Source organism: Lithobates pipiens, unplaced genomic scaffold, assembly GCF_037356315.1.
Source record: "Lithobates pipiens isolate NorthernLeopardFrog02 unplaced genomic scaffold, aLitPip1_a1.2 Scaffold_28, whole genome shotgun sequence".
Classification (NCBI taxonomy): Eukaryota; Metazoa; Chordata; class Amphibia; order Anura; family Ranidae; genus Lithobates; species Lithobates pipiens.
Genome location: NW_027507789.1, coordinates 127,029,030 through 127,040,895, shown reverse-complemented (window position 1 = coordinate 127,040,895; position 11,866 = coordinate 127,029,030). Strand labels below are relative to the sequence as shown.

The window sequence follows — 11,866 nt, the reverse complement described above, 5'->3', positions numbered from 1 at the left end:
GCGACCGCGGAGGCCGCGGTTCTGCCAGGTACGTCCGGGGAAAAGACGGGGACTGGGGGGGACGCGGGTAAAAAACAAGATGTGATTCGGTTGGCGGATGCGGCGCGGTGCGAGGTGTATGTTGTGTGTTTTGAGGGACCGCTGGGCGCGCATTTGAAGCAGGAGGTTAGGGACAAGATTTGGAAAGGGGAATACGTGGAAATATTTTCGCTGTTGCCCCTGGAGAAGTTTAATTTGGACAGGGTGAAGCCGGACGACAACAAGAAGGAGGACGAGGAGAAACGGCGGTACCGGCTGATACCGCGGACTTTTCCGAACTGGTTACAGGCTTTTGCGATTCTGGCCAGCGTGATAGGGGAAAAGAACCCGGAGCAGTGTTCAGCGCTTTTTTGCTATCTGGACACGATCGGGGAGGCGCACAGAGTCTACGGGGGACTGGCGTGGCTGCGGTATGATGAGCAGTTTCGACAACGGAGGGCAGTCAGACCGGCGCTGCGCTGGGACCATAAGGACATCAGCTTGTGGATGCGTTTGATGTCTTCTGCAAGGATACCGACTCAGTTTTTCAGGGGGGGGGCGGTGGATCTGGGACTTCTGGTCAATCGGCCACTAGAAAAAAGGGAGTCTGTTGGCAATACAACGAGGGCAGTTGTAGATTTGCGGGGAGCTGCAAATACAAACACGAGTGCTCGGGTTGTGGGGGAGCCCACCCGGCCTCACGTTGTTTTAAACAAGGGAAAGGTAGGGTTGGAGATTCTGCGCAGAAGAGGGACGACGCCGGTGAGGCTGGAAAGGATGCAGCCTTTTCTCGATCGATATCCGGATAGGGAAGCAGTGCGGCTTTTGGGTACGGGGTTTGCGGAGGGGTTTTGAATTCCAGCGGTATTGGAGGTGGCCCCTCCTGTGTCGCGGAACCTGCGGTCGGCACTGCTGCATCCGGAGGTGGTTTCTGAGAAATTACGGAAGGAGGTGGTGCTGGGGCGCGTCGCGGGACCGTTCAAGGATATGCCCATCAAGGATTTGGTGGTTTCGCCCTTAGGGGTGGTGCCCAAACGGGAACCGGGTAAGTATCGGCTGATACACCACTTGTCGCACCCAAAAGGGGGATCGGTTAATGATGCCATCGATCCCAGGCTGAGCGTGGTGTCATACACGTCCTTCGATGCGGCGGTTTTCTGGGTGAGGCCATACGGTAGGGGGGGGGGGGCGCTGATGGCGAAGACGGACATCGAAGCGGCGTTTCGATTGTTGCCAGTGCACCCTGACAGTTTTCGCCTGCTCGGTTGCTGTTGGCGGGATGAATACTATGTTGACAGGTGCCTGCCAATGGGGTGCTCCGTGTCCTGTGCGTTGTTCGAGCGTTTCAGTTCCTTCGTGGAATGGGTGGTCAGGGACGTCGCGGGAGTGAGTTCGGTCATCCACTACCTGGATGACTTCCTGTGCGTGGGACCCAGCTCATCGGCGCTCTGTGCTGTGCTGTTGACGACACTGGAGCGGGTGGCGGAGAGTTTTGGAATTCCTCTGGCCCCGGACAAGACGGAAGGGCCGACCACGGTACTCAGCTTTTTGGGCATAGTTTTGGATTCGGGGGCCATGGAGTGTCGGCTGCCGGTTGACAAGCTGGAGGCATTGAAGGAGGAGGTACGGAGGTTGGTAGGCGTTCGCAAAGTTCAGCTCAGGACTCTTCAGTCTGTGCTGGGGAAGTTAAACTTTGCATGCCGGATTATACCAATGGGACGGGTTTTCAGTTGGCGGTTGGCGGCCAGTACAGGTGGGGTGGTTTCCCCGAAACACTTCGTGAGCTTGTCGAAAGCACATCGGGAAGACCTTCGGATTTGGCACATGTTTTTGGAGCAATTCAATGGGCGTTGTTGAATTTCGGGGCCGGTGAGTAACTTCGACATGGAACTCTACACGGACGCGGCTGGGGCAGCTGGGTTCGGGGTTTTCTTTCAAGGGGCATGGAGTGCGGGCCCCTGGCCCACGTCCTGGAGATCTGGGGGGCTGCTGCGGAACATGGTGCTGCTGGAGCTTTTTCCGGTGGTGCTGGCGGTGGAGCTTTGGGGGGAAGCTTTCCGGGATCGGAAAGTGCGTTTCCATGTGGACAACTTGGGGGTGGTGCAGGTGCTGAACAGAATGTCGGCGGCATCCCCACCAGTGGTGCGATTGCTGTGCCATTTGGTTTTTCGCTGTATGCAACTGAACATCTTTCTACATGCAGTGCATTTGCCGGGGATAGACAACGTTATAGCTGATGCACTCTCTCGTTTCCAGTGGGACAAATTCTGGGAGTTGGCTCCTGCAGCGGAGGAACACGGGATCCCCTGCCCAGAGTGACTGTGGAGGCTTGCGTTGGAAGAGTCTCCGGTTGGATCAGAAGGTCGGTGAGTGGGGGAACGTGGTCGGCGTACGAGAGGACTTGGAATGAGTGGGAAGCCTTGTGTGGGCAGGTGCAGGCGGACGTGCGGGATCATAGGCTGTTGGTGCTGTACTTTGTGGCTCGGAATTTGGAGGACGGCATATCGGTGGCCAGTGTGGGGCGGAAATTGGCGGGTTTAGCGTTCTGGTTCAAGCTGAGAGGTGAGCCGGACTTAACTAAAGATTTTTGGGTGCGTCAGGCGGTGAAGGGTTACCGGAAGGGTCGCCAGGTAAAGGACGACAGGAGGCCGGTGTCGTTTGAATTATTGGGCAGAATTTGTGAAAAGCTGAGGGTGGTGTGTGCCTCGGGGTACGAGGTTGTGTTGTTTAGAGCCGCATTTGTTTTGGCCTTTTTCGGGGCGTTCCGATAGGGGAATTGGTCAGCCCTTCTAAGCGGGGGCGGGGAGGCTTGTTTGTGGAGGAGGTTGCTTGCTTGACTGACAGGGTAACCATGAAGGTATGCAGGTCTAAAACGGATCAGAATGGGAAAGGCAAGGAAGTTGTGGTGTTTGCGATTCCGGGCTGCCATCTGTGTCCGGTTCTCGTCCTGCGGGAATTTTTGGATTGCCGACCGGCTCTGCTGGGTCCTTTGCTGCTGCACGAACGAGGGGAATTTTTGTCGCGTTTCCAGTTCATGCCGGTTTTTCGGAAATGTTTACTGGCCTTGGGTTTAGGGGGGGAAAATTTTTCCTCTCATTCGTTCAGGATCGGGGCTGCGATGGAAGTGGTCCGGTGGGGATTGGATGAGGAATCGGTGAAGAGGATCGGCCGGTGGGAATCGCGGAGGTTTAGGTCCTATGTTAGACCGGAGTTGGTGTGTGTTTAGTTGGATAGCAATAGGGGGGGCTGTCGGCATGGGTTTTTGTGTGGTGAACGTCCTGTGACTGTTATGTGTTTTTTTTTTTGTTCTTTCTTTCAGGTAGTCCACCGGGGTTGGTCTGGATTATGGGGCACTCGTATGTGTGCTGGGGAGCCAGGAGGGGTGATGTCAGACCGGAGGGTAGGCAACTGGGCATCTCAAGGAGGGAGGCTTACATAAAATGGTTTGGGTTCCCGGGCATGCTTTGGAGCAGGATGGTCCACGAGGTTCACCGCTTCACGGGCTTTGATCGGCCCCCTGATGTATTGGTGTTGCATTTAGGGGGTAATGACCTGGGCTTGCGCACCAAGTTAGACATCACAAGAGACATTAAGTACGATTTCCTGCGCCTTAGGGCGGCGTTTCCTGGGATGATCATAGTGTGGTCGGACATGGTCGCCAGGTCCACATGGCGGTTCGCCAGGTCCGTCGAAAAGATAAACAAGGCCAGGAGGAAGGTAAATCAAGACATCAGCCGTTTCGTGGTACGCAATGGGGGGCTGGCTGTGCGACACGCGGTGCTGGAGGTGGACACATTGAGGTACCTACGGGTAGATGGGGTACACCTGAACGACGTGGGGGTGGATCTGTGGTCCTTGGGTCTCCAGGAGGGGATTGAACGGGCATTGCAGGTGTGGCGGTGCGCGCAAGGTTAAGGTTTTATCCTTGCTTGCTATGGCGGATGTTGGTCCCTGTCAGGTAATGGAAGATAACCCCTCCCCACAGAGAAGTTGATGCGGGACCCATTGGAGATATGGGCTCGTTGCTGATGCCATATAACAATGGTTATATGGAAGATGGTGAATGGGGGGCACTGCGGTCAAGAGTTGGTGGCCTCTGAGCTAGCATATCAGCTTGAGGCCTGGTACAGTTAATACGATCGCAGTGCCGGTTGATTGGTATGTTAATGGGTGGGGAGAGGGAAGGCCCTGCAGAAGACCAACGCGTTTTCAGTGTATTCAGTTATATGATAAGTTCATTGTTTCTTTTGATATGTTTATTATGTTTAATAAAGAGGCTGCTATGGCCACTTATTACTCCAAGTAAAGGTGTGGTCTCTTTAATGGGAAGGTGACAGAGGGAGTTGGGTGGCTGGGTAGCAACATACAAAGGGGGCAACATCAGTTATACTTTATTCAAGAAAGCTCGAAGACGTCCACGCAGGGGATAGGCGGAGAGATGCATGAATGAAGTGAACTGGGGAAGCAAGGATAGGTAGATAGAGCAGGGGGGCGGAGCTTAGCGCCACGAGGAGTGAGCGCTGCCCGCCCCAGCGTCAGTCAGGGTTAGAAGATTCCCACCCTCCCTCCCTAGTTGCATACGATGAGGGGGGACGGGGTACTGGTGGATGGGCGTGGCAATCCTTTGTTATCAGGAGGTGTTAACATGTTTTTGTTTCAGATGTTGGTTGGATGTCGTAGCGGTTGGCGGATGTTGGTTCCTGTCAGGTAATGGAAGATAACCCCTCCCCACAGAGAAGTTGATGCAGGACCCATTGGAGATATGGGCTCGTTGCTGATGCCATATAACAATGGTTATATGGAAGATGGTGAATGGGGGGCACTGCGGTCAAGAGTTGGTGGCCTCTGAGCTAGCATATCAGCTTGAGGCCTGGTACAGTTAATACGATTGCAGTGCCGGTTGATTGGTATGTTAATGGGTGGGGAGAGGGAAGGCCCTGTAGAAGACCAACGCGTTTTCAGTGTATTCAGTTATATGATAAGTTCATTGTTTCTTTTGATATGTTTATTATGTTTAATTAATAAAGAGGCTGCTACGGCCACTTATTACTCCAAGTAAAGGTGTGGTCTCTTTAATGGGAAGGTGACAGAGGGAGTTGGGTGGCTGGGTAGCAACATACAAAGGGGGCAACATCAGTTATACTTTATTCATGGCATAGTGAATGGCTGGTTGTTAAGGAGCAAGCCTGGGAAGCTGCCCGCCGCATCCTTAACAATTGAGAAGTAATCAGCTGTCAATGGGCTTCCCTGCTGAAAGCTTGATAAAAGAAAAAGCATTGCCAACAATAAAAAGTGAAAAAAAAAGGGCGTGGGGGTCCCCCCAATCCATACCAGGCCCTCCAGGTCTGGCATGGATTTTAAGGGGAACCCCATGCCAAAAAAAAACAAAAAAAACAGCACGCAGCCCCCCTCTCAAATCCATACCAGATCCTTATCCAAGCATGGAAAGGGTGGGATGAGCAAGTGCCCTTCTAACCTTACCAGGCCACATGCTCTCAACATGGGGGGGTTAGGTGCTTTGGGGTGGGGGGCTCTGCTCCCTCTGCCCTAAAGCATCTTGTCCCCATGTTGTTGGAGAATGGTCTCCTCAGATCCCACCCGCCATGTGAATGGGTAGGGGTACATAATACCCCTACCCATTCACCCCCAAAAAATTGACAGTTTTTTAAATAAAGAATGCAGAATGCCTGCCTTTCAATTTGACAGTTCTTATACAGGTGTCAAGTCTTTGGTGTAAGGCCGGGTTTCTGAGAGGGTGTCCCTTGCGGCTAAGAGCACCGCACCCCTGGGAGTGATACAGGGAGTGCAGTGCCCAAAGAAGCACGGTTTGCCGATACTGCTGTTGGATGAGCTGGTTAGCAGAGAGCAGCTAGGGTCCGCTGGGTAAACTGTGTTGGCAGCCGTGCAAGGTGGTACCACAGGTACAGCAAGCCGGGTTGGTAGTGGGAAGTCCAATGATCAGGATACACAAGGCACAGGAGACTTGGGAAGCTGAAGATATAACAGCATTCTACAAGTGTCAGTGGCAGGTTTAAATAGGCCAGGGGGGCGCCGTCATCTGTCATGGTGTGCAAGTGCGTCTGTGTGCACCCTCCTTCGAGCACCTGCGTGCGCGCATGAGGACGTGTCTGGCGCAACCATAACAAGTGCTGGCAGGATTGCCCATTCTTTGACCATTTCCCTGACAATAGGTAAGGGGTGGAGCCACCTGGTGACACCCCCTTGTGACATTATTGACTGGGGCATGCTGAGTTGGTGATGTCACAAGGGTGTGGTGCCACCAGGTGATGTCACCAGGTGTCCTTGCCATTACATATAACTAAGGCAAGCCACCGAATGCCTGGCTTGCCGTTTGACAGTTCTTATATAGGTAAGGTGTGGAGCCACCTGGCACTGCCCCCTTGTTACATCACTGACCAGTGCATGCTGGGTCAGTGACATCACAAGGGGGTGGTCAAACCAGGTGATGTCGCCAGGTGGCCCTGCCCTTACCTATATAAGAACTGTCAAATGGCAGACATTTGGTGGTTTTCCAGAGTTCCATACCCTTTTTATGGCCAATAACGTGCATATACGTGCTTCAAAATGGGGACTTTTGCTTTTTTAAGTTTGGGTCCCATAAACTTAGGGTAGGGTTCTCCGTTTGGGTCAGAATTTAGTTTAGTTCTAGTGTCCACCAACAGGTGTTTCACAGCAGTCAACCGGTTTTATAAATTAGTCTCCACCTCCACCTCAGGTGGCTCATACTTCCTTTGTCCTGTGTGCCAAACATCCTGATTCTGCTGCCTTTTAGCCAGAGATCTTGCTTCTGTACTTGTACTTGCACCTTGTACCTGTTAACTTTACCCTTGTTTTCATGTACCTGTCATTCTTATTCAGCTGCCCTAAACCTGTAAGCCCTTGTACACACGATCGGAGATTCCGACGACCAAATCCGTCGGAGTTATTCCGACGGCTTAATTCGGAGTGATGTTGCATACACATGGTCGTACCAAGTTGTCGGAAAGCGGTGATGTAAGCCGTGTATGGCGGGCCTACAAAAGGGAAGTTCAGCATCACGTCCAGCACCCTTTGGGCTCCTTCTGCTGATCTCGTGTCTATCGCATGTTAGTAGAAGTTTGGTGAGAGACGATTCGCGCTTTTCAGATTAGTGATTCAGATCGCTACTCCTTTTCGGTTTGTGCTTGTGTGTGCGTATCTGATAATCAGTGCGTGCAGTCAGTAAGTATTTGTTTCTCATTGTGGACTATATCTTGGTATAGTACGCTTTGAAAGGAATTTCTTATTGTCTACTTGCTTCTGCTATTCAGGTCGTTCTTTCAGGCCTTGCTGTTTATCGGTGCTTTCTGTTGTCCGTTCTGACCAGCCAACCGTTTTGAAACCATGTTTCGTCTACGTACTCGTCGTAGAGTTTGTGCTGTGCAGGGGCTTCGTGTTGGGGTTCTTACTTTGACACAAGCCCGGTCCATGAACAGGGAGGGGAGGCGTTTGTGGACCAAGAATTGGTTGCGCCAGCGTGACCAGTTCTCGCACATGCCTTTGCTCCATGAGATCCGGGAGAATAATCCTGATGATTTCAGGAATTATCTCCGGATGATGGACCCCGTTTTTCACCGTCTGCTGGCTTTGCGGACCCCTTATATCAGCAGGCAGGATACCTGCATGCGGCAAGCCATCACTCCGGAGCAGAGCCTCATCGCCATGTTGCGCTACTTGGCGACAGGGAGAAGCCTTCAGGACCTCAAGTTCTCTACAGGCATCTCCCCCCAGGCTCTGGGTATCATTATTCCATAGACCTGTTCTGCCATCATTCAGGTCCTGCAGAAGGACTATATGAAGGTAAGTTTTATCCTTTAACATCACATTCTATGTATTTCATGATTGCTAATGTCTTGCATTTCTTTCCTCATTCCCTAATTACCATCATTGCAATATGCTCTAATTCATATGCTCTGCCCCTTTGTCCTCAGGCATATTTGCCTCACTAACTTCCCCACCATGCTCTTCTTGGCCCATAAAACTATAGTCTAGTCACGTACCAATGTCTTTTGTCAGCTTTTTGTCCATAGTATTGTTTTCCCCTAAACACCCCCTATAATGTCTACAAATGTGATGTGTGTGCTTCAATTCGTACAGAGTCACTTTTTTTAATTTTTGGGGTTGTGCCAAACTCAATAGGAACCCCCCTCCCCCCAACTGCTAGCTCAGCTGATAGCAATCCTCTATCTGATGACTTTACCAAACCCAATACACACTATACCTACCTTTTTGATGATGACATTTATGGATGAATTCACCTAAGCATGTAGTGCAAGGGCCTGCCTCAATACTTTCAAATGCTATTTTTATTTAGTTTTTTCACCTATTAATTATCTTGATATGTAATAGCAGATTGTCAAAATGTGCTTCCATTTTGGTTTCTTTTTGGTATTATGACACTTATTACCTGTAAGGTGGGCTGCCAATAGTGTAACTAAGGAAAGTATCACACATTATTTAGGCATTCAGCTCTCAATCAAGTGGAGAGGGTTACCTGTCCAAAACATCCCCCCTCATTTTTTAGCAAGGGCCCATCAGATGGGGGGGGGGGGGGTGATGACTCTCATAAGGGGACCTTATACTTTAGGCTTTAAATACTCAGTTCCCAAAATGTTATACTAATTCTGACCAAAAATGTTGGTGTCTAATCTGCTTGCAATGTTGATTTGTCAAATTACTAATTTTGGTTCTTGTTTCACTCCACAGTGTCCTTCAACGCCACAGGAATGACAGACTGTGGCCTCCCACTTTGCCAGTCATTGGGACTTTCCCAATTATGGAGGAGCAATAGATGGGAAGCACGTCCGCATCGTCCCACCACCCAACTCGGGGTCGTACTATTTTAACTACAAGGGGTTTAATAGTATCGTGATGTTGGCGGTGGTGTCTGTGACATATGAGTTTTTGTATGTGGACGTGGGGCAAAATGGACGGATGTCGGATGGTGGAGTCTTCGCACGGACGGAGTTCTACTGGCGTCTCCAGAATGGCAGTCTGGGCTTGCCACCCCCAGAGGAGAATCAGGAAGGACTCCCGTTCGTCTTCGTCGCGGATGAGGCGTTTGCCCTGGCGAACCATCTGATGCGGCCTTTCCCGATGAGCACCCTCACCCCAGACCAGAGGATTTTTAATTTCCGCCTGTCCAGAGCCCGAAGAGTGGTGGAGAACACCTTTGGAATACTGGCCAGCGGGTTCCGCCTTTTTCTTACGCCTATTCACATAGCGGAATACAAACTGAATCACATAGTGCTGGCGTGCTGTGTTCTGCACAATTTTCTTAAAAAAGTTTCTGTGAACTATGCGGTCTCAGTTGGCCAACAAGAAGCAGACTTGCTGGAAAATGAAGATAACCTCACGGGCCTTGAACCTGCTCATCCTGGCTTGCCCCCCCCAAAGCGCCCGTGAGGTTATAACCCAATACATGGACTACTTTGTGGGTAGGGGGGCCATTGATATGCCAGACAATGTCTGAGAGGCATTTTCCCCCAAAAAAAAATTCTCAGAAACTCCTTCATTTACTGCTTGGCTTGGTTTTAGGTGTCTCCTAGGTATATTTATGTTTTTTCAAGTTGTGCCTTTTTCAACAACAGTGCAAACCCAAGTTCAGAGTGAGATGAGGGGACAGTCTCTTCTTCAGATAATCTTATTATGTTGTGGGTCTGCTACACACACACCTTTTTTTTGGTAACTAATGTATGTAGTGGATTACTGACCAAAATCGTGCTCATTTTCAGCACCATGGCAGGAAAATGGCATGATTGTCCAAATTTACACCCCACTGTGGGTGTTTTTTACTAAAGGCACATGTGGAGTTTCCTTTAGTAAATCACACTCCTTCTCAGCACAAACTAAAATTTTACTCCAAATACATTTTTGGCACAATGAAAAAGGAAGCCACACATTGTTGATAATTTAACTTTTTAGTCCAAGCACATTCACATGTGCGTTTAGAAAAGGTTTTTACAACAAACCAAGAAATTGTGTGTATCAAAAACAGAGTTTCTGTAAAATTTTGTTTACTTGGTGTTTTTGTGTAAACAGGCATGTATTAAAGCGTAAAATACAGAACACAGGAGCTTACAAAGTTCAACTTTGAAAAGTGAAGACAATATCAGACATGAGTATGTACAAACTGGGCTGATATTACCTTCATCACATGGGGTGTCACCCCTGGAAAATCCAAATTTGGAAGATGCACACAGTGTGTCAACATGTGCTATCTCCCATCATGGGGGATCAATGTACATGCTTTGGGGCTGCAACCCCTTCATCTCAACCACTTTATACAAAACATGTGTTTTGTTTACCCACTCTGTGCATCTTCCAAATTTGTAATTTTGATAAATACAAAAGTTGTGTTTTAAAATAGCAAAACTAAAACCCTATCTAGTTTTTTCTGTTTCACACTCTCCTCAAAACATCAATGATGTTCTTCATTTTATTTTGTAACATCATTGATGTTTTGCTGTATATTTTCCAAATCCCGATTGCACCCCATTATCCCCCCAATCAGGATCTGGGCACTTTCACTGGTAAAACGGGAATCTTCTTCCCCATCACCTACAAAACAAAGCAAAAAAACACACCATGTACTAAATATGGTGACATACATTGATGAGCTTACCGAAGCTGTGTTCTCCGACACTCACCTATTGTGGTGACAATTTGCCCAACCTCAACGATCTCTCCTTCCTCCTCCTCCTCCTCCTCCTGCTCCTTTGTTTCTGGTTTTCGAAGTTGCCCTTCTTTGGGAGGGGTGTGGTCCCTGGTGTCCTCATACTTGCCGAGTCTTCTCTCCCCTATGAGGCAGAAATAGGAATCTGAAACATTGCTTGGAAGTGTTGTACAATTGTGTTTTTTGGCCGAGTTCCAAGGTGAGAACATTATTGTGGACCCTTTGTTAAGCTGGAATAATTACCTGCAGAACGATGTTTCTTACGAACGAATGAAACCATGAAATTGAAAGTGGCCATTTTAAAATGCACAACATGAAATCAAAGCACATGGAGCAGTATGCAAGCAAGAATAATCATATGAACACACGACACCTACTTACTTTTTTGAAGAACACACTTGATCATTATGTACTGTTCGTGCTCCCTCAGTTTCAGGTCTGACCAGCGTTTTCTCAGTTGATCCTTGGATCGTTGTACCCCAAAATTCTTCTGAAGACTCTTCACAACTTTAGTCTGATATTTGGGTTTGGGTAAGGTCCATACTTCCCAACATAGTCGGTCCTGTTCAATATGTCCACCATCTCCAACATCTCTCCAAAAGACATATTTGAGACCTTAAATCTTCTCTTCCTGGATCGGGACGTTTCAGGCTCCGGGCTTTCCTCCCCCTCCTCCTTGTTAGTGGAACTGTGATTCCGCACCTGCGTTCTCTCCGCCATGTGCTCTCCCCACTGCGCCGAAAGCGAAGGGGCAGGGAATAGTCTAGAAAGAACGTCAGGGGCGGGCGGAGTTTCACACATGCACACTGTATATAAAACGCAACACGCATGTATCGTCTGTACGATCTGGGAAGAGAGTGAGGCGCGGACGCGATGATCGTGCAAATGAAGGCAAAAATTGTAACTTGGTGCATCACTAGGCTAGACTGCTTCTATCTAGGCCGATGTTGGGACAAGATTAGGAGGGTTTTTAATGGCATTATTAGTATTTGAGGGTTTGTCTTGTGTTGTGTCTTGCAGACAAGATGGATCCATTCCAAAACCCCAATTTTATGGGGCTATTCCTCCAAATGTACAGGGAGATGCCCTGCCTGTGGCAGATCCACAACGATTTTTTTTACGACATAAGAAAGA

At 49.4% G+C, this 11,866-nt stretch overlaps 1 protein-coding gene across 1 annotated transcript in view; it reads left to right on the top strand.

The window, feature by feature from the left end:
* The first annotated feature begins 2,016 nt into the window (after positions 1–2,016).
* Positions 2,017–11,866, top strand: part of LOC143934798 (integrase/recombinase xerD homolog) — a 30,047-nt gene continuing 20,197 nt past the window's right edge. Inside the window, 5 exon segments of the mRNA XM_077458423.1 lie at positions 2,017–2,191; positions 2,275–2,784; positions 2,787–3,232; positions 3,338–3,418; positions 4,679–4,725. Coding sequence (XP_077314549.1) covers positions 2,017–2,191; positions 2,275–2,784; positions 2,787–3,232; positions 3,338–3,418; positions 4,679–4,725 — 1,259 coding nt within the window.